Source organism: Puntigrus tetrazona, chromosome 2 (assembly GCF_018831695.1).
Source record: "Puntigrus tetrazona isolate hp1 chromosome 2, ASM1883169v1, whole genome shotgun sequence".
NCBI lineage: Eukaryota > Metazoa > Chordata > Actinopteri > Cypriniformes > Cyprinidae > Puntigrus > Puntigrus tetrazona.
The window spans coordinates 15,084,496-15,112,210 of NC_056700.1; the positions used below are offsets into that span (position 1 = coordinate 15,084,496).

Consider the following 27,715-nt stretch of genomic DNA (forward strand, 5'->3'; position numbering starts at 1 on the left):
ACATTTTATAAGATACACGATATACATTTGTGGAGTAATGTTCAGCTTCTAAATATTTCACCAGCTAGATAATGTTCTTATTAAAATAAAACGTGAGAGTGAAATGTCAGTTATTTTTATTAGATGTATTTTACTTGTTTCTTGTAACCGTATTTCCGGTTTAAAACTAAATACTAAAATGAAACGCCATTTGAAATTCGTTGTATGTAAACTTTATTTAGGTCTAATTACCGCATCTTTTCTGCTCCTTTTGGAAAATAAATGTGTGGAAGGTCAAAGGTTTCATACATTTCCAAACAGACTCGTTACTAGCCTTTTGTCAGATTTTTTTTCACTTCCCCAGAAAATGTTATGTGACTTTATTACAGCTATAAATGAGGCATGTGTGCAATAATTAATGTGGAACTGCACGGGTCAAAGTGAATTGTTTAGGTCTATGTCAACTATGTAATGGCCGTCAGATGGCAGCAGAGATGTATTAACAGCGACGGGGCCTTCATTAGATCACTGCATATGCATTATAATGTTTTCCATTTCATATCTAGCACATGTTTTATTGTCCGTTTGTCCTGTCCTTGTAAATTTTGCCACCGTAGTACAGAGAAGATAAACGGTGCACTAGATAAAGGATACATGGAAAGAAGTTACTCTCAAAGTAAAATATATCCACCGGTGACTGATGTATCTGGTAGTTTTTAAAAAACTGAATAAATATTGTAATGTAGTGGCATTACCATCTAATACCATACTCGTTTAACAATCCAATTCAGTGCATTGTAGCATGTCTGTAAGATACTGCAGCACAATTTCATTATCAATTTGATTTGTGCAAAATTATGATTGCAATAAAAACAAAAAGTCTAGTGTTAAATCAGTTCCATTATTTTATTAGGTTTGAGCTTGTACTCCGAATATTTACAAAGCTAAAACAAAGACTGGCGTTCTACAGTGAAACGTTAATCAAATAAATCTACTGAACAGCTTTCTCTTTCATACTTGCTATCTTCACTTGCTAAGGTCACTTTTTTCAACTTTGTGAAGCAACATAATATCTGAAGAAAGGCACTACTACAATGTGAGATCGTAATGAAAACAGTAAAATGAACTCAGTTTTTGCAGGGGGAAATACATATTTTGACCTTACGCACACACAACAGATGAAATAACATTTAAGAGGTTGTCCCTTTTTTTAAAAAAATAATTATTTGCAAGATCATCTTTTTGATTGGAATGTACATGAGACATTTAAAAAAATGGATTACAGCATTATACCAAATCTACGCTTGTTTGTTTGTTTGTTTTTTTGCTTTAACAAATTATTACGTACCTCAATAGACAAATAGTCACCTATGAAATTTGTTAATAAAAATAAACAGTAGTGCATTAAACAATCAAACCATTTTGTGTGTTTGGTGATATTTAATCATAACATTATTCATCATAACTGTTGAACTCCATAAAACATTTTAAAATTACTTTTCTCTCTCTTTAATTTTTCACTCAGAAAAAGGTAGGTAAATTAAATCCATTATAATCTAATGACCCTGTATATTTATGTATTATTGTAAGACTACCTCTATGATTCTCTTAGTGTCCATGTTATATAAACACACAGGCCTCCTTGGTGCTCTGGTGAGAAAAATACTTTCAAAACATTCAAGAACATATTCATAGATCAGTATATGTTTTTTTCTTCAAAATAAACTTGTTGCTGTAGGCGATATGAGCTGAATATAGCATACATCTGTGTATCGTTTTTGTTTAGCTACAAAAATATCAACCATATATAATCTCAGTTATTGTCATTCTGTACAGTTGTTCATTTTAGGAGTATACTGTATGCCACCTTGCAATGAAATAAAACAAACTGATAAGTAGAAAAGGCTTCATTTTAAAGTTACCTTAAAGTGCTTCCTGTATCATTTTTGAGCTGACTGGATATCATAAATTCATTTAACCCTCCAAAACACACACATAACATAATAACATTTCAACAAGATAAATAAAAACGGCGACAAAGATTTTTTTTTTCTCGCAACAGATACACAGTTGCTCAAGTGACATTGAGCAACCTCTTAACACTTTTACATATGTATAAATATAATGTTTACATAATTTAAGCGAAAACAAAATAGGGAAACAAGATAAGAGATAAAAACTGATTAATAAAAATAAAAACAGGCAGTACATCTGGACATCCCTGACTAAAAAGAAAGCCAGGCCAGCCCAGGAAGTGACAGGTGAGGAATGAGGTCATACTGGCATTTGCATCTCTGTATATTCATCTTGGCCTTCTTTGTCATCCAACAACGGCTCTGCATCATCTGCATCGAGCTGTCACACAGACAAAACGTACAACATTAAAGGCATACAACAAAGTAATATCAATCCTGAAAACAAGATGTTACAGTATAGTGCAAATACACATATGTATATTTAAATAGACAGAAAAATCTAAAATACACAGTTAAGGTCAAAAGGTTACATCGCCCTTTTAGTATCTGCAAAATGTTCATTATTTTACCAAAATAAGAGGGATCATACAAAAGCATGTTGTTGGTTATTTAGCACTGACTATATAAGATATTTCCCATAAAAGATGTTTAAATATAGTCCGCAACAGAAAAAATTGTTACATTTACAATGAGTCCATTCAAAAGTTTCTATGCCCTTGGTGGTTGTAACACCGTGCTGTAAGCTGAACGATCCACAACCGAGTTCATGAGTCCCTTGTGCGTCCTAAACAGTTCAACTGCCTGTTGGTCTTCAAAAAAACCCTTCAGGTTCCACAAAGTCTTTGGTTTCACAGCATTTGTGTGTATTTGAACCGTTTCCAATGAGGACTGTATGCTGTTGAAATCTTTTTACACAAGTGAGGGATTCACATGTAGCTATTAAGGCTCACTGAACGCTCACTGATGCTCCAAAAAAAAAAAAAGTGCAATACGAGCTAGAGGATGAAAACTTTTGAACAGAATGGGGAGGTGTTTCTTTTTTTTCCAAAATATCTTTTTTTGTACTGCCCTTCAGAAGCTTTCAAATATATTTCCCTGATTTCCAGAAGATAAAATTATTTAAATTTACCCTCAAATTCACAAAGGGTTTCATCCTCTGGCTTTCAATGCTTGGTTTTTCCTTCTGGAGCAACAGTACTAAATAAATAATGCATTGTGTATGATCCCTCTTATTTTTGGTAAAATAATTACAATTTTGCAGATTCTTAAAGGGGGATGAAAACTTTTGACCTCTTTAAAATGCATATACTATAAAAAACACAGTCAATACAGCAATAAGTTACAGTAGTTTAAATATAAACAACTCATCTGCAGATTTTTTTCCTATCAACAAAAAGAAAAGAAACACTCACGCATTGTATCTCACGTTGAGTAAATATTCGGGATAGCAGGAACCTTCTGAATGGCACGGTGAGGACAAGAACAAACGGGAAGGCTAACGAGGCCGAGGTTGACATTACAGCCCAAAGCACAGCCAGGCACACCAGCTGCAAACATGTGAACAGATGCATGCGTAGAGTACGCACCTGAAATAGAGTCAAAGTCAAAGGTTAAAGCACAGCTTCAAATCTGAAGAGACAATTTGGGAATGGCATTCCAGACTGATCTCATCTGATTACTGATTTAAGACAGGTGAGTATTGTGCTTGGCTGAGTTCTCAATGACAAACCTTGCGGACATAGGTGTGATCAGGATGGTACTTCGGTGGCATAAATAGCAGCATCATGCGTTCTGTTAGCTGGATCCCATTGAGAGACATCACTCCCATATAGAGGAATATACCAAACAACACAGCGATAGGAACCTGACGCAAAACATCTCCAATCACAATGGAGAGACCTTTGAGGGGAAGAGAGTTGATCTACTGTCAGTTCCAAACAACAAATATAAAGAAATCATAACTAATAACTCAACAAGCCATTCACTGAGGGTAAAGGCCTGTTCACACCAAGGACTATAACTATAAAGATAACAATATTAGCGTCTACACCATCTGTTTATTCTAAATACACACGCATCTGCCACTTTAAATTCTTTAGCTTATAAAAACAGGATGGATTCTGATTGGCTGTTAATGTTTGTATTGTTCATCAGCTGGAAAAAAACGATTTCAATGATACTGTTTCTTTGTACAACTATTATAGCTGTGATGTGAACTCTGCTATTCTTTAATATTGAGAACAATTTTTAGAACTATATCTTTATTGTTATCTTTATAGTTATCGTGCTTGATGTGAACAGGCTTTAAAGGCTTTAATGGTTCACCCAAAAAGTTTAATTCTGTCAAGAAAGATTATTGAGGAAAGTTTGTAATCAGGCTGTTTTGGGTCACCATAGACTTCCATAGGAGGAAAAAATGCTATGGAAGTCAATACCCAAAACAATCTGATTACAAACTTTCTTCAAAATATCTTCCTATGTATTCAGTAAAACAAAGAAAATCTACAGATTTGAAACTACTTGAGGGTGACTAAATGATGACAGAATTGTAATTTTTGGGTGAAGTATTCGTATAAGGGTAACATATTATAATTTTTTTGTGATGCAGTGATACCAAAATGATAATTAAGCCAAAAATGTTTATGTTATAGCTAATAAGTAATATTTGTAATATTATTTTTAAATAAAAATAAAACATTATAAAACAACAAAACCTGCCCAATTGCTACGCAAAACTAGCCTAAAACTTGCCCCAACCGACCTATCAGTAATCCTCCCAGTAGGACCACCGTTTAAGTTGGGCTTATATGCCATGGATGGATATTTGAAAGAACTCTCTAAAATTTATTGTGGGTATTAAATTTGGAAGCAAGTGTTTACCGATCACAATGTAAGCAGAAGAAGTCTACTTCACAGGAAAACCGAGGACTTGGCAACACTAATTAAAAACCTAAACTATAATTTTAAAGAGTAGTACAAGCAAATATAGCCACTGCAAAATTGTAAATTTGTTAAAGTTAAAATTTAACAAAATTTTACTATAAAGTATTATATTATTTATGTTACTGAAGTATAAAACTGTGAGCATTAGATGAAAAAGTAATTGGAGAAATAGGTAAATACACATAAAAATCTATTATCAGTTAATATATTTCCAATATTAACGCTAATAACGCAACTATATTGGCTGCTAAACACTGGTGATATAGGCCTACTGTAGATTATATTTCTAATCAACTCACCTACTAGAAGAGCCACCAAAAATCCTGTTACTCTCTGCTCTTTCACTTCCTGAATGCGTGGTTTGTCACCAGGCGCAACGGCTTTGCTCATCACAGTGAGGCTATTTGCATGAGTTACAGAACGAACAGTAGCACCGGTCAACCATGGCAGCCCAAACAGCGCTGAAACACCTCCTGCGACCACGATAATCAGCAGGTCCAAGTGAAACCCTGAACCCTTAACCAGCATCCTGTCCTTCTTGCTCACAATAAGACTGTAAAGGAAAACCAAATCAGTCAATAATGAGGTTACAGGAATGTTCAGGACAGGTTAATGAATGTCTGGGACTCACGTGGTGATTTGAGTCTCCATGAAAATGAGGATGTAGACGAGCAGGGCAGGTAGAATGCTGGCAACCATCATCCAAATGGGAAACTGGCCATCAGAGCCTAGAGGGTGTATTAACCAACCACGCTTGTCCGGGCTGGTCACAGAGAAGCCATCAGGCACACTTAGTTTCTATACGGGGAGGGAAGAAGATTAAAGATCACAGATTGTATGGTAGCCACGTGTCAGTTGACTTCTGGGGATGTGGAGTGAGTAAGCTTGGGACAGGGTAACTTACAACCCTTAAGGTATGGGCGCATTAGTGAAATATTACAGGTAAAAAAGGTCTGTTGTCTGTTGAAGCACAGCTCACAAACAAGTCAACTTTCAACAACTTTCAAACCACGCTGCTTTTTGTTGCTCAAAATTTAAAAATGAATGACTAAATGTTGACTGAATGTCTTAAAGTAATAGTCCAACTATTTATTCTGCTACACAAAGGAAGATATTTTGAAGAATGCAGGTAACCTGATGGTAGCCTTTTACATACTGTGGAAGTCAACAGTCTGATGACCAGCAATCTTCAAAATAATTTGTCAAAAATTCAATTTGTCAATTGAAAATTTACGTTGATGTACAAATAATTTGGGTGCATGAGTGGAAAATGATAAGAAAAAATATATTCTAGATATATAAATGTGTATTGTTTATATATTATAGATTATACATTAATCAAATAATATAAACATGTCTTCATGTCTCACCTGTGTGTAAGTGTCCTTAATGCTGTAGTCCAACAGAACCATGGTGGAGATTGCAATAGGAACTCCAAAATCTCCAATAGCCCTTCGGAGCTGAGAGAAAGATAAGAGACAACATTACTATGGTCAAATGACACTGTTAATAGAAATCTGTCCTATATGTTTATCTAGACCACTTTGTGTAAATGGCACAAAACAGAGACACTTTCTTACCTTTCCAGGGAAAAAAGCGCTGTTCTTGAATTTACGCAGATAGAAGGCAATGAAGAAGGTGCCGGTTGTGAGCACCAGGGAGAGGAGAGCTGTGTTTGGCTGGTTTAGGTTTTGAGAGGCATCTAAAGACCTGTCGTCACTCACAGGTGTTGGTATAGCAGTGTCATTTTCTTCCTGCCCACTGCAGCTTCTGAGAGGATGATCCATGAAGATCTGCACAGTATACAATACTGTCTGAACATCCAAAAAATCTTGGAAATCATCTTGGAATCTTGGAAATCAAATGATACTTCTACTCAGCAAGGATGCGTTAAATTTACCAAAACATTTTCAACATTAATAATAAAAAAAATATTTCTTGATTACCATATCAGCATATTAGGGTGATTTTCACACTACTACTGTTTTACTGCATTTTTTCAACAAATAAATGCAGCCTTGGTGTACATAAAAAAAAAACTAAATGCAAACAGTAGTGTAAACGACAACAAAAAATGTCAATACTTTGCCAAGCTTGAAGAAGGTCTCGTAGATGAAGATGAGAGAGATAAGGAAGGAGAAGATCTCTTGGGTGAAGCGTGACACAAATCGCACCAGAAAGCTCCCTTCAAAGGCCACTGTGAGGACTACAATAATGATCAACCAGATTCCAATCCACAAACGTCCTGTCAGATACTCCATTTCATTGGCCCTACAGAACTGCAAACAAATTCATGTTCACTTTTCCGGCTATATTATTCTAGCAAAACATTTCACATTTGAGTTTTTACTAAACAGTTGTTCAAAAGTTCAGTGTTCTTCACTGACCCAGGTTCTAAATGCATTGCAGTAACACAGAAAATATTTACATTTAATATATATATAGATTTTCAGTCCAAATATGCCTTTATATTCAAATTATGCTCAATATGGAAAGCTTCATTCTCAAAAATCATGCATTTTGTAAATGAAATAAACTACAATATTTGCAGAAAAAAATTCTTAGTTAATTGTAGTATTTGTGTTAATTTATCAGAAATACTAACTGAATAAAAGGACTCTTCAAACACTAGAAGGGGTCCAGAGAATCCCACCACCAGCAGAGGTTGAGCCCCAAGCAGACAGAACAACATTCCCTGCACAGCAGTGGAAATGATCAGCTCTGACACACCTATCAAACCATCTGTCTTTTCACCTAGGGAGGAGAGAAAGGATTTCATCAGGCAAAAGTTCCTTGTTGTAGGCGCATCATTAAGACTTATACAGGAAAAGGAAGAGCTCAAACTAACCCAATAGTCCTCCAAAGGTGATGGCAGGAGAAAGGGCGGCAAAGTAAATGAATATGACCGTGGCCATGCATTGAGGACTTAGGGCATCTTTAAAATCACTGATGTATTTGGGGTAGCGGCGCCGTGCATCTCGGATAACCCCGCCAAACAGCCGACCCGTCCTCCGAAGAGGATCGTCTTCAGGTTTCAGAGGAGGATGAAGTGCTGAGAACGTTAAGATCGAATGCAAAAGGTAATTCAATACATTTATTTTGGACACACAGTAAACTGATCTGTTCACTTTTGTATTCTTTATATGAGCGGGAGTCTTGTACCAATGTCCTCGGGGCTCTTGGGCTCCTTGGCCTGTAGTTTGACTACTTGTTCATGTCTCTTGTGCAGCATCTCTCTCTGGAAGCGAGCGATAGAATGCAGCAGCTCATCTCCTCCGACCTCAGATGGAGGAAGCACAATGCTGCAGTCCAGGAAGCTGTTGATGGCTGTCAGCAGGTCCTGCCGCTCATCTGCTAAATACGCCGCTTCATGGAAGTGCTGTTTATACAAAACAAATGTATAAAAGATATGTTTTCAATGTCTTGCGGTAAAATGATCTTGTTTATTATATTAAGTAAAGATCGTAAAAGTATTTTATGAATTTTCTACAGTATTTATATTAAAACTTTGAGTCCTCTGCACAATCTGACTTTGCTGCAACCTAGAATTAAAGGAACAGTTCACCCAAAAACGTAAATGACTAAATATTTTACACACATCCTAGGTGTATATGACTTTCTTCTTTCAGACAAACATAGTCAAAGAGTTTTTAAAAAATGTATTCTGGCTCTTGTAAGCTTGGTATATCTGATAATCGGATAAATCCATTTTTTTAAAACATTTTTACTGTAACATTTTATTATTATTATTATCAGTGTGGCAGTGTCGATTCTTTTAGGTATTCTTTGTCATACTGAAAGTTCTGACTTTTTTGTAACATTATACATTATACATTATTAGTTCTATAACTTTACTGTTACTCCAAATCTTTGAACTGTAGTCTATATATCATAATGACAGAATATTAATTTTTATTTAATGTGACCTACTTTATCAGACATAAGTGTTGATATGGAGCGGCCGATTTGATGGTAGTCAATGTTGGCACTGGGTGGGCCGAGCAACACGAAAAGAAACCGCACTGGAATCGGCACTTCTAGAACCGACTCTAAGAGAACCGCTTCCTGCAGCCTCACAAAGGCCATGGTGGGTTGGTCCAGGAAATCCACACTACCTGTGAAAATGGAGATCATCTGCATCATGGCTTCAACTGATCTAATATGTCATGTGCTGTCTGTTGTGAGTTAAATACGGACAGGTAACTGACCCACAAGGACAACGGTTGCTTCTGCATCCTCTGGGATCTTCTCAAGCAGCTTCAGCTCATGTTTGGATTTGGTCTTGTGCAAACCAAAAAACTGGGGCATGTCTTTCTGTATAAGCAGAAAGGGAAAGTTCTAATTGTCTATTTTACCATTTTTTGCCTCTAAAAAAACACAACACAGACTTTAATGTACACAGCACCTCGTTCCTATCTGAGTCTACACTAATGCGTGACTCAAAGTTACGCAGTCCCCCGATGAGCGGGTCTGTGGCAGGGGGCTCTGGTGCGGCGATATGGTTACTGCTATGGTAATGTGATATGAGAGAGCCAAGGCTGGTTGCTGAGATGTTCCGTTTAAATAAGCTGTGCTCCTTGCCATCACTCGGATGACTGACAAACAGAAGAACAACAAAGCATGATCCAAATGAGTAAGGTGTTCTCAATTGATAATTTTCTAAGATATGCAGTGTAATGTTCTAATAACCTATGTGAAACTAACCTGTGTTTGAGGAGCAGGGCTCGGAGCACATTGGCTCTGTCCTGTGCTCTGATTTGATCTGAGATAATCATCTGCTCCACAACCTGATGAGCAATACCAGGCAGTGTCTTCTGGTCCAGATCCAACAACACCGCACCTGTAAAATTACACCACTAATGCATCAGACACACCAAAAAAATATTTTAAATGTGCAAGAGCACAATTTAAATTAAAGGGGTCATATGATGTGATTACAATGTTTCTCTTCTCTTTAGATTGTTACAAGCTGTACATAGATATGGTCCCTGAAGTTGCAAATATTAAAGTTTCAAAAAAAAGTTATGACTTGTCCACACCCCCCTAAAATGGCTCACCCAAATGTTTATGCAAAAGAAGCTATTATTCTTGCTGTAGTGTTGCTGCGGCACCATGTTCAGGAGACGCTGTGCCATTGTAAAAAGTGAAACTACTTTTTATGCGGTTACATAAGAGGACATAACTAGAAATCAGTGTCAGTGTATTCACAACACTGTTCCAGAACAGTTAGACACAAATATTAGAGAGTTCATTCACGGAGGACGGACTCCTAAAACCTACAGAGCAACCTATGCTGGCTGTGCACAGAGACTATAAAGTGGAGCAATTCTACCTCTGCAAAGACAATCTGGCACTTCTGACTCACAACTTTTAGGTAAATTATGTTTTCTTATTGAAGGAACCTGCTACTTACTATTCAAAAGTGAGTTTTGAGCAGTGAAGGGTAGTGCTTATTGTTACTCCGATCACAAATGAAGACATGGTGTTATGTTTATGATGCGTACGTTTACGTAAGGGGCGTAACATTTCTGTCACTGACTCCTGACCTCTTTAAAGTTAGCAATCAATTCCTCTCTCACCATGTGAAATGGTCTTGCGGAGCTCCAGCAGGCTGCGGAATGAGAGTGAAGCTACATGGGGTTTGCCCCAGCGCTCTGTTTCTTCCTCCACATCCTCCTCAAACTTTATCCAACGAGCTGTTTCCTTCCAGTGCATCTCCTGGTTCTTATCCATCAGTAACTCATTCAGTTCAACAAAAACCTGAGAGAACCCATACATTTATTATTTATGTGACCTTTCTTTCAAAGTTGTACATTTTTAGATCCAGTACAAGTAATCTGATGGAAAGCCATCTGTTTATGTCAGAAGAAATTGTGTGTTCATTGAGTCAGATTAGGTTCAGCAAACATTATTTTTCATTAAACATAAAAAGCAAGATTTACAACACCTCACTACCTTGAGGAAAAAAGTCCATGCATCATTGCAAGCAATGCTAAAATCTTTATGTCTGCAGTTTTTTTTTCAGTCAGAAGCAATCTTGAGCAATTTTTCCAGGCAAGCCTCCAAAAAGCTGCAGATTTCAGCTGTTGGAATGAAATGTAATTTATTGCGTTTAAGTTGATGATGTCAGTAATGCGGTTTAATAACCTTTAAACTAATTTTAAGGATTTTAAGTTCTCTGCGAATGCAGGTGGTTGGAAAAGAGCTTTTTGTTTATTTATGAGTAACATCACTACTTGAAGAGACTTTAAATTACACATGTCAAGTATGAATTCTAAATATATTGTGCGCTTTAAAAAAGCCAATTCTAAAAGTGTAAATTCTTTTGCAAAGACAATGTATAATTGATTCGACAAGCATGTAAACTCTTATCCTTTACATTAAATACATTAAAGTCTCTTTAAACAATGTTACAAAAATTAAAATAAAGTTAGTAATGTTAACAGACCTATTCTACTCATAAATAAAAAGTGGCATTCTATAAAGACTGAACAGCTCTACACTAGTACAGTTCTGCTAGCTTAGTTCTATACACCTCTGATACTGTGACTATCAACTGCCTTCCAGAAAACGAGTGGTACAAATGTGGGATTAGCACACAAGTGGTGAGTAAAAACCACACGCAAGTTTCAGCTGTTCCACAAAGCAGTCTTACCAGCTCCCTACCTTCAGCTGTTGGGCATGATGAACCCTATAGTCCATGTAACAGGGCCATGATCTCCTCTAATAAACAACAGCAGGCTCAGTGAGCCAATGGTATAGATACCAGCTTTGTACAGCATGCAAACTAAATCTAAATCTACTGTAAGGAATCATTACAGGTAAAGTATGCAAATTGCTTGATACTGATTTCCTAAAACATTGATCTTTTGTTTGTGCATTTTGACCAGCCAAAACACAGAGATATATCGACTTTGCTAATAATGTGAGATTGGGTGGGGCTATCTGGTAAATATTCTTTTAAGATTAATAATCATATTTTTACAATTCTATTATTGACCACTATAAACTACACTCTTTAAGGTGATACTGATGACATAATATGCACTTTTTATTCTCTACACCAAACACTCAAGCCTAGAAAATAGCTCCAAGTGGACCGGGGAAAGATAATCTGGTTAGCTGGCATCTCACCTCATGTGGGGTTCGATCCAACTTGGTCCGGATACGACTGCTGGGTTCTTTGTGGTCCTTGCCGATGTGAACCACTTGACCTTTGGCGCTCTTCTTAACCAGGTGCCGCCGGACACCAGGGACATCTTCAAACCTGTGACCTGCAAGAAAGACCGCAAAAGGATGCTAAAATACTAAACCAAGGGTTACAAAACAAACCCAAGAGGGTCTGTGAGTATCAGCGACTAGGTGCTTACCTAACCTTGACAATACTGGCTACATTACAATCTGCAATACTGAGAATCCAATCACTGAAAACTCAACTGGGTGCTCGCTACAACATGACTCAGTTTTGTGTCTCAAAGTGATCTATTGTTCAGTCAAAATTATCTGTATTTACAGCACACACACACAAATCACACAAGCACACAAAAGAGACGTCAAAGGCACAGTTGTAGTGGGCACCCTTTGAGAATGTCCACATTCCTGAACTGCAGCCATAGATGGTTAGATGTACAGACTGAAAACATGATTTATTCTCAGAAGAATGAGAACAGGAGTCCTTTATAACCTTAGACAAAAACTAAAAAGACAAACAGATTTTCCAGCAGTGAAAACACGTTATTGATGATCTATGATCAGCTGAAATGCCCAGAACTCACTGAAAAACTGCCAATCTCATTAATAACTATAATGGTAGGAGGCACTTAAACAGGTTTCAAGGGTACTTGGAAAATTCTGACATGGCTCTGTTAAACATATTAAACATAAATCATAATTTTTATACATAAAAATATTTTAAAAGTTAAATTAAAGTAAATTATTATTTAAGGGAAAAATGTTGCACCATTATGTGTAGATAAGCAGATAAGTATACAGCATATCACCTAACCGATCAATTAGTAAATATATTATTAATAGATAAAAGATTGGATTGTATCACTGTTTGTATATATATCATTGATTATGGATATATTATTTTACAATACATTTTTATTCAGTTATAATGACCATTATCATTGTGATGATTCTTGGACTAGATACTTCTATTCCAAATAAATGCTGTCCTTTCATAACTATTTGTAAAAAAGCAAAAGAATGTAACAGCATGTTAAAAGGATATCTAAAAGATTGTGTGAGACTAAGGACTGTAGTAATGGCTGCTGAAAATTCAACTTTGCCACCACAGCAAAAAAATTATTAAAACATATTAAAAACAGGAAATTCTTATTTTACATTCTAACAGTATTTGAAACAAGAACAAACCTTAACGGCCACAAACTTTTGAAAGATGTATGATTTATTAGAATATACTAACACATATATTTACAAATTTATAAATAAATGTTAAAACTCTTCACTTATGTTGCCAAATACATTTTTACACAAATTTTACACAAACTCGCACACTCACTTTTAATTCCATCCAGGTCAACGGTGGCGAGCGTCTGTGCCTCGCTCTCATCAGTGGGCATGTATTGGTAGTGTTCTAGTGAAGTGCCCGTCATGTTGCCAGTCCGGCGGCGCTCCTGCAGATCATAGCTGCGGCCAGAATTCAAACTTGGAAACAAACATGGTGCAGAAACCCGTCTGCCATTGGGCAGATTACGAACCCAATTTCTGCCGCTGCGGTGATAACGGAACATAGAGAGGTTGAACGCGCATATTTGAAACTTTCTATGCATTTGTGCATGTGTGTGCATTTACACTTACACAGTTGTTGTAACATTTTCTGGGATGCTGATACTGGTGTGAAGCATCGAATGGGGTATGATTGGCAGCTTTCGTTGGGGTGAGGCTTTACCGTTCTTCTTTACAGTGGAGTCAGGATCATCTTCTGACACAAAGAACTGTGGGCCAGCAAGAGAGACGTTGGTTAGATAACAAGAAAGAAGACAAGTAGTGTGTGTGTGTGTGACTTGACTACCTGTGCGTCCACCTCTGTGTCTGTTTCTGGTGTAGGTGTGGTGGTGACATTGCCCTCTTTATCCTGCTGGCTACAGGAATCTTCATCCACCTCTTCATCCTCTTCATCTTCATCTATCGGGGGAGCTGATCCCATGGATGAACTCCTCCTCCGCCCCGAGTCCTTCCGCTTTCTTCCGGGCTTTTTCCTCCGGCCCTCTGGGATGTGTTTAGACAGAGGGTGGTGAATGTGTAGAGAGGTGTGACGGTGATCTACAAATGCCAACAACATCACAGACTCAGACCAGCATCACTGTTGAGCCCCTTAAGGGAAATGTTCACGGTAAAAAAAAAATAATAGATAGGACAAAAATGTTCATTTTAATGTTTTTGTGATCCCCTGAGAAACTTTGCATTCTCTTGAAATTGAAATGATATGAGATGGGAGGGAAATCTGTATTTGTGTCATAACAACTCTCGGAGTGATTTGCATGGTAATGTGCACGATAATACTAATGTGTTTGGTATGATCTTGATACTGCCAGTACACCCACAACATGTTGCTTCGAGCATGTAAGAAATATTGCTGCTGCATATATAACATGGACAACCCCCACAGCATACATAATCTATACAGGTGGAGTTGGGGAAAGTGGAGGGTTTCTGGAGTGGGCTAGAAACCAGCGATGGTTCATTCTTGAATGATTTGTTTATTTTGAATGAATATTTAATGTGATTTGGGAAGGTTCATTCACGCATCCGCAACATCCTATAGGAATTTGTTCACCTGTTTCAAGTTTTTGGGTTTCAGTCGTTCGTTCATCACGTGAGCATCACATAAGCTTAACCTATACAGTCTGAGCTGATGAACGAATGGCTCAAACCCATAGACTCGAGAAATGAACTAATCAATTCTAATCAAAGTTTATGGTGCTGTCACGTGATGCACAACTCAAACGCGAAGACTTGTCAGATAAGAGGTGAGGTGTAATGAAGACCCAGGTAAAAAATGAATTAATCTTTTCTGTTTCTTATAGTATTATAGTTTTGTATAAACATTTGTGTAAGTAGTAGATGTGTTTGGGAAGTAACTGTAACATTTTAATTAGATTTTTGCAAAAATAGACCAAAGGAACCAAAAGATTATAGACCAAATGTATCAGCAGTAAAGGTCTCACACTCAAAGTCCTCCTCATTAAAGGTGCGGTGTTGTTCGATGGGCACACGCTGGGGGGGTGTGAGGATCTGCTGGAAGCGCTGCACTCCCAGTGTTTTGTTCAGGTCCCCTTCATCATCATCATCACATCGCTGGGGCGGAGAATGCACTGCAACAGGCTACATGGAGCCAGAGAGAAAAATGTTAACTATTATTGACAATATTAAATATGAAAAATATTTCAAAGCAGATGTTACGCAAAAGAAGTCATTTAGGCATGCATTCCCAGTTTCTTATTTGTAAATTATTTTTATAGCACACTTATTACACAATGCTAATTAAAAAAATTAAATATTTTAAGTTATCATAAAATATCCATAACAGATACATAAAAAGTATAACTTTAATTTTAAATTAATTAAACACAAACAAGGTGAGAAGAATGTATAACTAAGATGATTTTTGTATAAATCTTTTATAAATAAATCTAATACATAAAATATCCCACAATAAAGGTGCCGTTTTCACTGGAAAAAAATACTATACATTGAAAAAAAAATTTTAATAAACAAGCTACTTGTTCCCATCTTAAATACTGTAATCATGCATGCAAAGGCCTTAAAAAAGCCTCTTTCTCCACTTCATAATTAGCTCTATATAATGTCAAAATCCATCTTATATTTTACAGTTTGCCCAATCATTGCCATTTACCTAAATCAGCTAATTAATCAGTCACATGACATTTACACCTTCTATATCAATTACTTGATTGACTAAAATAACATTTGGATGTAGAATTGTGTGCTCATGTTCCTCACAGCAGATTTCAAATCAAAAAACATCCAGGAGTCATCTCTCAATGAAATGATTGTGAATGCTCTATGTATTACACTGTTGACCTCCTTCATAGTAAATGAATATACTGTATTTAAGGATGGCATCTCTCTCTCTACCCTCATCTTGTCATTCCGTCTCTTCTCCCCCGCTGTCTGTGGTATGCTATCCTGAGGATAAACTGAGGCTTGTGGTCATGTGCTTCATTTAATTCTGTGTTTTGACAGAGGGGCCCTGCTCCGGGTAAAACTAACATGCCCACAGATACCAAACTCTGGCACGCACATGCTCCATCAAGACGCAGCATCCTGAGCCCACCAGAGCCACAGAAAGTGAGTCAGCACTCCTACAGACACTCACAGAGTTGCACCGGTAGATCATGACTAAACTCAGCGATGCTGAATGCATTAAGGAGCCTTGTAAAGCTGTTGGACCATGGATGTCTCGCTGCTTAGGTTTGGTATGATACACACATACCAAACTGCCAAAAAACATAATGTGTGTTAGTGACCAACTGAAAGGTCTTCTGACTGCAGTGTATAGCCTTATCAGCCAAATACTAGCTAACCTTCAAGAAGAGGAAGCAGAGGATGTGATATCAAGTATAGAGCCGATTTCTTACAGCAGGATCTACACCCTCAGCCTCTGTCATCATCGGCCATATCTATAGTGGCATCTTGATCTCTTACACACATAGTCAGCTTCCTATTTATAGAGCGTTCACTTCTTAAAACAATATAATGCAGGCATACAGCTAGGTTGTATTCACCTAAAGTCTGAACAGTGAAATGTCAAGTGACATGACTATGATAAAATCACTATATATGAGTATTGAGAAGTTATGTCATGGTGTGTCAAGTGGATTTTTTTATACATTTTTCAAAAAAATGTATCCTTGAGTTACTTAGCATGATTATTGTTGGAAAACTTGGCTACAATACTGTGAAAAAAATCTCCCATTCACAGTGTTGCCAAGTCCATTAACCCAAATAATGCAATAATTAGCCCCTGAATACAAATTTTACTAGCGGATCCCTGCAGAAAAACATGTATCATTGGATCTTAATAAAGAGTGACAGTTATCCGTTTTTACATTAAGCCCTTATTTTTAAGCTCTATTTTCAAGCTGATTGTTTCACATCACACGTTTTAGTTAGGATATTGCAGACATAATTCTTAACCTATCGAGGGGACCAAGCTGGGATTGTTATCGGTGCCCCCAGGTGCATGAGGCCCCTGTAACACACACACACACACACACACACACACACTCACATTCCACCTACTCAAATCCATCTGTCTGTGATTTGCCTCTATTATCTACACCTGGCCCGAATATTTGTGATATAACCCAGAGCTTTGTGTTCCTGAATACTGAATCCTCTTCACAGGGATTAAAGGGTTTTTTTCAAAGGATGAAATGTGATGCTCCCGTCACCTCACTCCCTCCATCCACACAGTGAGCGACTCGTAACTTACAGTTTCCCACAGACGTGTCATTGCCTCGGTGAGATCTGAGAATGACTTTAACATGAGGAACAATGCTCGGACTGACTGAGCTAAGATTCTGCAGAATTACAAAATCATTTCATCTGAAAGAAAATTACACAGCGAGCACACTGATGACCTTTATTTGGCTCTTTAATCTTATCTAAAAAAACTTCTGCATATTCTCATAATCAAAACACTACCAACTAATCAGGATGTTGCGTGTGTTCCACCCGCTCTGAAGTAATATTTATTACAAGAGACTTTGACAATGTCCACTTTATGTATGATATGATATAATAAACAGCTAATACCTAAACAACTGCTTTAATTTGACATTTTGTCTTGTTTTACATTTAAAAATATCTAAACCTCTTTAAAACTAGACCTTATTGCAAGCATCTGTTTTGTTCATTTGTTTTACAAAATATAACCTGAAGTACCACACTAGCAGACATTTAGAAAATTGTGAAAAAAAAATAAAAATACATTGTTGCCTTGTAGTTGTGGTTGTAGAGAGAAACGCTAAACAAGGAAATAACTTTAGACAGTTTTAAACTTCTACAAACGAGCAAAATAAGATTACAGGCAGGCAGGCAGACAGAACAAAAACACACGTGAGAACGGACGATTAAACAGAAGCAAACTGGAATTTAAATACACACAGGAAATCACTAAATTAACTAGACACAGGTGAACACATAGATAATTAACAGGACAGAAGGTAGGGCACACAGAGCACATGGGAGGTGAAAACGTATTAATGATTAAACGTTATTTCTATATTTTATGTACTCATGTATTTACTTGAAATTAAATCTTTTTTTTTTTTTCCAAATAGATAGGTTTAAAATATTATTTAAAATGCTTCATTTAATTTAGCCATCATTTACTCATCCTCATGTCTTTCTAAACCCGTGTCAGATACTTAAACAGGTGTGATTCAGAAACCAAACAGTTGTTAGACCCCATTAATTTCCACTGTAGGGAAAGAAATACTATGAAAGTTCCTTTAAAACTTTTTTTGTGTTCATACAACATTTATATAATAACCATGTGCACCATTTATCAAACCGTGTATTTGGCTTGTCATGAATCACTAGGGTACACCTATGATAAGTGTTTATATTCAGACTATATCGGTTCGGTAGGTACAGCTGCGGAGTTGCCCGGTATCTACATGATTTGTTATAGACAAAAGCAGAGAGAAATAGCTCCGGCTGCAATGTTCTTCTGCAAAACGCGCATAGTCCTGTTTATTAACCGCTAGAGAGCCAAAGGTTATAGACTGCAGCTTAAAAAAAATCAATAGGGTAAAAAAGTGGTTGTTTAGCTATTTTTTATGTAAAGGTTAAAAGTTAAAAGTTAAAAGACATTCAAAGTTATAGCAACTGTCTGGTGTCATAGCTAGGTGCTTAACAATAATCTACTGTTTAAATGATTACTTAAGGTTCTATTATGTAACCGTATTATTTACACTGCAGAATCATCAATAAGAGTTTTGTAGGCAGGAGGTTTGATTTCTTGATAGGTACTGCTGAGAGTCCCTGCACTCAGCAAGTCCTTCAAGCCATGCATGGCTTTTTGAGGAGCAGTAAAACCACCCAGATGAAAGCTAATTGAAACACTACAGTTTTCCAGGGACATATTAAAAAAAAAAAAAACAGACACAACCTGCACAGCACGTCATCATCTCTGCTGTATAATGGCACAACATGTTCCTCAGAAGTAAAGAGATTTCTGGGTATAGCACATTAGGTGGCTCTGTCCCCATGGTTACACAAATTGGTTTTAAATCTTATTCTGGTGAATCAGACCTCTAGAGGATCAATGGCAATTGAGAGCGGACCACTGCTAGAATCTCACCAAATCAGCAGAACAGGTACTTAATGATGTTCCTAAACACATACGCCACACAAACGCACACAACAAATACCCACTGCTGAAAATAAACCAAACCTGTATCCCTTACCTTAGATAACACTTTGGCAGCTATTTACGCCACTAGTTGCTCTGCACAACATCGGAGAGCCAGAGATCTCCTGCCAGATATACTACGATATACAAAATCTTACAACTACAAAACGTCTTTACACTGAGTTGTACTGACATTCAACAGACCAGTGTACTGTAGTTTCATTCACAAACGAATGACTCTTATGAACCAATTCTTTTCAAATAATCACAAACATGGTGCAACCAGTGTAGTCTAACTCTCAAACAGAATGACTCATATGTTCTGGTTCTTTACTAAGTTGCTAAAAAAGATAATCAAACTATTTAAATCAGAAAAGAATACTGCCCTGCATAATTAACAACAGGTTAAACGATGTGTGCAAGTATGTATATTTATATGTAAATTAATATACCCAGTACACAAACATGTAAACAAACATATTGTGATGTGATTAATTGTTTGACAACAATAGTTAAAGTAAAGGTTCACTGTCTCACTCATTTTAGTAAAATTTTGTGTTTAATAGCAAATCAGTGCATGAATACTGATCAAACTAACCTTAAATGTATTGTATAAAGGCAAAACATATTCCAGCTTAATCATCTTCATAGCCTAAAAAATTAAAAAGTTAAAGATTACTAACCAAATGCCTGGTCAAGCCTGCAGCTGAAGTGACGTCACTGGCATCCTGAGGGTCACTCATTGCTTATGGTCAGGTTTCTGGGTGGTTCTGTAAAGTGCGCTGGCTTTAGCCCTTTTCTCTTTCACTCAGACTCAACTGGGAACTTTCGGGCAGCATAACCTGAGGTGACACATGGAAAAAAGAAAACTGATTGGTTAAAACTTCTCAGACAGATCAATTAACAATATTTAAGAAATAACCTTTATTTTTTCCCCTCACTGAGCTTCTGATTTTTGTAGTTTATTGCAGCACTGAAAAAGCTCTCGACTTTAAAGAGACTTTAATGACCATTAAAGCCATTCCATTAATGGATTTAAAGCCCTAAAGTAAAGATCCATATAGTTAAATAGTAACATAATTAATACATTCTGTGAATAGCAGTAAATATGTATTGCTGGAAGTCTTTCAAGGCCTGAATAGGTGGAACAATTTTTCTTCAATGTCATTTCACTTTATTATGAGAGAAAATGACAAAATAACTTGCACTCATAAAAACGATTGCAACATCACGTATATGCACATTTTCAGATTTAAAAAGAAATTCTGAGGAGTAAAATATAAATCATATTTCCCTAAGAGGCGTTTTCCTGTCCTTGTAATCCCAAGGAGACTGGGGGCAGGAAGATGTGCTTTTCAATGCTGCATTTTATCTTTAACTTGACGTCTGTATGCTGCATTAGAGAGACATTCAGACACTGTAAATCTCTTCGAACATCAGTCAACAAGGTCAAAGCTCATATACAATATCACAGTAACAGCATCTCACATGAATCGGGCAGGGCAATGGAAATTCTGTAACGTTTCTCAGTGAAAAATACCAAATTTAGAAGCCACATCCTTATTCCAATCGATAAAGATGTAGGTGTCATATCAGTATGTGAAAGGTCACAGTGTTCATTTCTTCCTATAGGCCTCCAGGAAACCATTTTTAACGGAAAAAGCATTTGTTGTTCATAATATTATATTTAAAAAGGACAGGTTAACAATGAGGAATCGCAAAAGGAAAAGAGCATGACATTAGAACACAAACATCTTAAAAAAAAATAATTAATACCTGTGAACGCCCAAAAATTAGGACACTAAAACCATTGCCACTGCAGTCAAAGAGTGCCTGCTAACTCAGCTTATCTATTTCCCCTGACTCTTTCTTGCAGTTTCCTGTAGCACCCTCCATTCAAAGGTTAAGTGATGTATGTGACGCTGGTGAAGCATGCACTTGCCTAAACAGAGAACACTCTTTTCAAGGCTGAGTAGTTATAATGGCTGAAGTTCATGTGCACTGCCCACTGCTTCCTTTCTAATCAGGACTTAAAATGTCTTTAAAAAGATGTTGTTTTACAAAGTTATGATCAACTTTTAAACTGTGTTATGCTAAACTGTAATGTGTTCAGATTGATGATTTGACCTCAAACTTACACTCCATATGTTAAACGTTTGCTTGGGTTCAGGTTTGTTTAACTGGGGTTGGACATGAACGCCCCGGTTTTAAAGACAGCGGCACTCAAGCTGCGTTATCTTAACATTTCCTGTGTCCGATTTGATGAAAATGTTGTCCAGCATGATTTGAGAAGGATCCAAAGAGCATCTTGCAATTTAATGGAAGTAAATCTGAAGCTTTATGCAAAGGGTTCACATAGCCATTGCCATATGTTTTTTATAATTTTATATATTTTACCACATTTCTTTCCTCTGAACATTTTTTATTATTATAAAGCTAAAATCAGAAAACATTTCCTCACAACATATAGAGTTTATTTTAACCTAATTTGTTTGATTTATGTTTTAGATATTCCTGATTTATTTTTTCTCTCCAGACTTCAGATTTTGAGTGCATCCTAAGACTTCTGGTTCCCACTGTGTGTCTGTACACTAAAGGTGACTGAGGACAGTGATTCAGCAGAGATGTTCCCCAGAGACTTTGAGCATCCACACTGTGAGCTTTACGCTTATGCTGCTGTCATGTGAACACTAAATTCAGAACTGTGTGAAAAAAATAATAGTTACATGCAATATTGCAGTTTCTTTACAGAGTGCATTCACAGCACATTGGCTGTTGCTATGTTATCAGTGCTATTTGCCTGTCTGGTGACAGTCGATAATCAGAAATAGAAAAAAATAATGTCATGGCATGTAGATAAACATGCAAGTCAACATGGCATTGCTTTGTATTTAGTGCTAAATGTATATAAATGTACATATTTGCACGTTTATGCACCTGGGAAAGTGGCTTGCAATGCATTCAACTAATTAAACAATATACTTTATCAATCCATGCATTGCTTAGGAATCAAACCAACAATCTTCACAATTCCCAGCGCTATGCTCCAACCGTTTGAAGTGTAGCAACTCTAAATAGAACAAGTTTGTTAGAAAATGAGTAAAACCTTCAGTATTCCAGTCCATTAGAAGAATCACTGAGTCATCCAATGCTCTTAATCTGGGCCAAAGTCATTGTTACTCTGATACCAAGCGTAACTCTAGACCCCTCATCATCACTGGCCTGGACATAAAGGATAAAAGAGAGAAAGAACCACATTCCTAACAATCACAGTCCAGTGACAAAAATAAAAAAACATGATTATGATTGATTCAAGCATATTTCTAAGCGTATAATTCCTCTCTCCCTGATAGTGTGTATAAAAATGAAGAATTTCAACAGGAAACACTTTGTAAGGCAGGAAGGGCTGCAGTTACATTTTCAGCTAAACAGAACTCCGAACACTGTTTTTCTACCACAAAAATATCCTCCCTATATAACAAGCACCAGAAAACCAAAGATATCAAACCTAAAACTTATGTAAAACATATATTTCAAAGAACATCCCAGTGTTTCAGTTACCATAACTCCTTAAAATATAATCTCTCATCTTTTAAAGAAGAAACCAAGTCAAACAAGTTTGAAATGACATGAGGGTGAGTAAACGATGACAGAATTTCCAATTTTGGGTGAACTGTCTCTTTAACTAGACCTTGTTACAGTGAAGAAAAGCACATGCTTTGCTTCTAACAGAGAAACGCAGAGAGAGGGACTTACCTCAGAATGCTCACTGCAGGAAAGCTACAGCTACAGTAGTCATTGTAGTGCAATGGCAAAGACCCACTGAAGCCAAACAGCCACCGAAAGGCAGAAAAAGAAAGAGACACACAGAGGGAGGAGGGACAGGAGGTGAAAAAAGGCAGTGATTGGAGAACAGAAAAGCTGTTCTGGAAGTTGAAGCGCACTATCCTTTTACCCTAACCTCTCTCTGTCTCAGTGTCTCTCTCTCTCCCTCTATCTGTCACACACACATGCTTTTCACTTCCAACCTTGAGGCACCCACTGATAGCTGTCCCTCCCCCCTCGATTAAGTTTCCTCCTTTAGCCCTCTGACAAACATGTGACCAAAGGGACATGACTCAACAATACGGCTCTGTGGCATTAACTCCAGGAATCATTTTAAAAAGACTGAGATACACACATCCTAGGGCTCTGTTTGGCACCTACTTGATGTGTGTCCACATATGCTTTTATTAAAGACTGTGCAAAAGTGACAGCTTTGACATGTATATGCAAAAAATGCACGCTCTGAATGAATGGTCTGGAATCAGTGCGACTCAAACTCGTCTGATAGCATTTGAGGCAACATGTTGATTATCACAAAATTTATTGAGATTTATTAATTTTGATCAAGATAACGTATTTAACAAAAACACTTACAATGCTAAGTGAAGTCGACCATATTTAAATGTTAAAATACTGTTTTAGTAGTAATGCCACGAGACTTTAAAATAAGCATATTAACATAGATTTTGTATGAAAACGATGGCTTACTGACTGTATAACTTTACAGTCTTGTCGCCAGGGCAACAAAACAACAAACAAAAATGACTGTAAAGGCCTGTTCACAACAAAAATGGTTAACTATCTACCTTTTTCCTGAACGGGGAAGTAAGCCTATGGGTGAAAACAATGTGCAGTAAAAGCTAAAACTGTTTGTAGTCGACACCAGTGTAATATAATACCATAATAGGACACACCAATTTTCAATATCAACCAGCAAAATCCACTGTTTTGTATAGCTAAAAATAGCTGGACAAGGATGAGACAGGAAGCTATGCTCATAAAATGTACAAATTTTACGCATTTTTGTGACAGGAAAAAGGTGGGTAAACTCTATGATATAGACGATATTGTCTGTTTGTTCTAAGTGGACACATGTCTGCTGCTTTAATTCTCAAGCTCGTAATAGGATTGATTCTGAGTGGGTGTCAGCTAGAAAGAAAACATTATAAAAGCGATTCAAACAATATTGTTCCTCTGCCTCTTCATCATTACAGCTATGTTGTGAATGCTGCTATTCTTTGATACAAGAACAATATAGAACTATATATTTTTTTGTTAGTTTCATCCTTGGTGTGAACAGGCCTTAGGGCGACTTTAAACAGATTTACAGCTTGAATACACATTTTAACATAAGAAATAATCTCTGGTCATTTATCTCATTCATCTGATCATTTGCTTTTCAGTCCTACATAAATTGGCCCCATTCACAATGAGAGACAAAAGTTTGGAGGTTTTTTGCGATAGTCAACATTATGCCACAAATGCTGGTAATTCAGCGTGCTGTTGCTACTGTATTGAGCTTGAAATATGATTTTACTTTATCGATTATTATGCTCAGTCTTTCTAGCCGAAACAATGTTTTCAAGCTAGAAAATTGGCATATTTGCTCTATCAGTGGAGATACGCTTTATCCTGCTTATGACCTCAGTGTTTCTATGACTCGGAGACAAACTACACCACAATAGTTTGTGTTTAACAGATTATATGTCCAGCATTGTTCTTGGAAATTTGCCTCATATCTTTTTTGTTTCCCGAGGTTATAGTCTTAATTGCAAAATGACGTCTTCATAATGCATTTAACAGAGAAGCATAATTCTTGCCCTGAACATTACGATATAATGGATCACCGTGATCCTGCTATGACGTGAATTGTTGCACACCATGCAATCCAGCCACCAGCAATGAAATGGTACAGTTTTAATTCCACATTACAAGGATGCTATTATAACTGTTAATTATAACCGAACACTATCATTTCCTGTTTGGCCTATGCAGAATTTATTTTTATAAATACACCCTGATGATCTCAGCAATCATGCCTCATTACATGGCAGTCAAGGGTTTGGCCGCAAGCTGATTCTGTGTCTGTTTTCTGATTACGCTACTTCTGGAAAACGTGGCCCAGCAAAAACTTTTAATAGGATTTGGATTCATCTGTAGAAAAGATCTAATGTTTCTATTCAGTTGCGTTGTAAAGTTAATAATGAAATATTTCACGGCAGGTTGTCGAATAAAAAATTGAACTGTGAATTGGAAATATGACATAAGGGGACAAGCAACCGGTGGGTTAATTATGGATAATTATTGCTTTGGGGATAACCATAACCCTGCCAAAACATTTTTTCAGGTCCAGCAGCTGTGGTGGGAGCGGTTGGAGGGAGGGGTGCAGGGTGCTGGGTTATTTTTACAGCGACAAATATTTGTTGTTAAGGTCTTCATTTACAAATGGAGATATCTCGAAAACAAGCCTGCCTATACCCCATGCAGTCACCGTCCAACACAGCAAAACTATATTTCTGTAAGTTCAGATAAAAATTGCTCTGCAAAGTCAATCTGACCTGGAAAAAAATCAATGGCCTGGAAACACAGAGCCATCCATATTGTCTATTTAGTAAGCCAACCTAATAATAAACCAAGAGAAACAATGCGCACAATGAATAGAGCTGTGTTCATCGCACGTCACTTTCCAGTTAAGATCCATATTCTAGTTGAGTCTTTCTCCCCATTTATACATGCAATTGCATATTTTCTTGATAATGTCCTCTGCTAATTATTGTACATTGAATGTAAACATTCCAATTTAAACATTAAATTCCAATTTGTGGGCCTATGGTACTGTTCCATGTTTTAAAAAAAAAAATTAAAAAATCAGCATGGACAGCCAACATCTCATCTTCAGGCTACAACAGAAAATGTAATAACGTACCATTCAACTGTATTTGCAATTAACCACGACTGACGTCTAATAAATAAATACGTTTTTAACTGAAACACACAGAAAAAATGCTAAAAAAAATGCTTTAAGGAGATCTCCTTCGAATTTAAATAGGGTTTAGAATAACAATAACTCTTGTTACCATGGTATTGTGTCGGAAAAACTGCCCATTGAGATTTGAAACGAGCTGCACTCTTTTTTTTACTTCAGTCTGTCCGGATTTGCGCTGTCGCTTCTTACACTGGTTACTTATTTGCCTGGTACGATTTAACTAACGTCAGTGTCTCATTTACCGTCGAATGCCTTTGCAGACGCGTTCATGTCACGCACCGACTCGACGCACGTGTCTGTCGAGCAAATCAACTCGCTTCGTGTCATCTTTCTTCTCGGTCTGGGAGCAAAACCCGTTTAGTCCCAAACGCTCAGGAAAACGTGGACACGCGGCATGCATTTGTATCCATGACACCCCATCCACACCGCAAGCGACGCGACCGAACTACGAGACGAGACATTATCGTCAATAAAAAAAGAGAGAAAGGAATCAACGCTGCATTATTTACAATTGACACCCCGCGCTCGCAGCGCACGCGGCTCGTTAGCAGCGTCGCTCCCGCCAGCAGTCGGTGTTGACCGGGTGTGATAAAAAAGATAACACGATGGCATTAATGAGGCGAACATCAGACCTCAAAGGATTACCGACCACATCATCTACCTGGATTTCATCTACCGTGCGAAAAAAAACCTGTTCAATGAGCTGCAAAACACACAGCTCGAGCTGCACGCTCCGTCAGCCTCATTCAAATACATTGACTAGACCACGGCAAGTTAATGAAACGACCGGTTAAAAACGGATTTGAAGGTCGAGCATCCACCTTCACTACAATAGCACATTAAAAAGTAAATATATAAAAAATACACATGCAATTTTTTGCATGCATGTAATAAAATTATACAATACTCACAGAAGAAGGGAGTCTCAGTAAAGGACTATTCCAGTGGTGCACAGCAAGTCTCACCAGACAGGGGGGAAAAAAACTCACCTGTCATGCAAGAGGTGTCCAGTTCTCCAAATGCTAAATACGCGTCTTGTCAAAAAGATGAAGGAGTCGCTCTGTCAAGTATTGAGTGAAAAGGGTCAGATGGAGAGGGAAGTCTGGTCAGGAAACCTTTGCATGCCCTCTCGTGAAGAATCAGTCAACTTTTTGTAAAGGACACTCAAGACCCACTTTATATACAAGACGTGGTGCATGGTGTGTGCGTGTGATTAATTGGTCAGCTTTTAAATCCCTGGGGAAGAAGTGCAAAACGTAGGCTAGCAGTCACACTACAAATGCGCAGCACAAATATTAACCCTCAAACGAACACTTGTGTTCATCGCTGTGTTTATCTAATACTATAGTGGATCTTTAAGGCACCGTTCACCTAAAAATTAAATGACATTTCAGGGTTATACACGATTTCACATATTTGACATGAAGGTGTACATTTTTGCATAAACTATCCTTGTAATGTTAATATTTCAGAAAACAATATTTTTACATATGCCTGAGTAATCCGTATTAAACGTTTACTACCATAGCAAAGCGCATCCTGTTTGAACTGCGTTTGGAGAATAAACAGACCTCTTATTCTAACTAGTGTGTC

At 37.2% G+C, this 27,715-nt stretch overlaps 1 protein-coding gene across 4 annotated transcripts; it reads right to left on the reverse strand.

Annotated features, from left to right (window-relative positions):
* Positions 1–866: 866 nt before the first annotated feature.
* slc4a2a (solute carrier family 4 member 2a) lies at positions 867–27,649 on the reverse strand. 4 transcript variants are annotated; one of them, XM_043256466.1, is made up of 25 exons: positions 26,365–26,979; positions 23,068–23,133; positions 19,995–20,153; positions 15,095–15,251; positions 13,939–14,189; positions 13,725–13,861; positions 13,426–13,637; positions 12,033–12,172; positions 11,565–11,621; positions 10,478–10,658; positions 9,603–9,738; positions 9,304–9,493; positions 9,107–9,212; positions 8,829–9,013; positions 8,061–8,277; positions 7,747–7,950; positions 7,504–7,652; positions 6,983–7,177; positions 6,479–6,691; positions 6,269–6,358; positions 5,530–5,696; positions 5,198–5,451; positions 3,685–3,854; positions 3,368–3,541; positions 867–2,334 (listed from the first exon to the last, which is right to left on the reverse strand). In XM_043256466.1, the coding sequence occupies exons 3-25, from the start codon at positions 20,052–20,054 to the stop codon at positions 2,254–2,256; spliced, it is 3,726 nt and encodes a 1,241-aa protein (XP_043112401.1). In that variant the 5' UTR covers positions 20,055–20,153; positions 23,068–23,133; positions 26,365–26,979; the 3' UTR covers positions 867–2,253. The 4 variants fall into 4 exon arrangements, with proteins under 4 accessions (XP_043112401.1, XP_043112409.1, XP_043112392.1 ...); XM_043256474.1 differs by lacking the exon at positions 26,365–26,979 and adding an exon at positions 22,418–22,533 and having other exon boundaries at positions 23,068–23,305; XM_043256457.1 differs by lacking the exons at positions 23,068–23,133; positions 26,365–26,979 and adding an exon at positions 27,112–27,649.
* Positions 27,650–27,715: the final 66 nt, after the last annotated feature.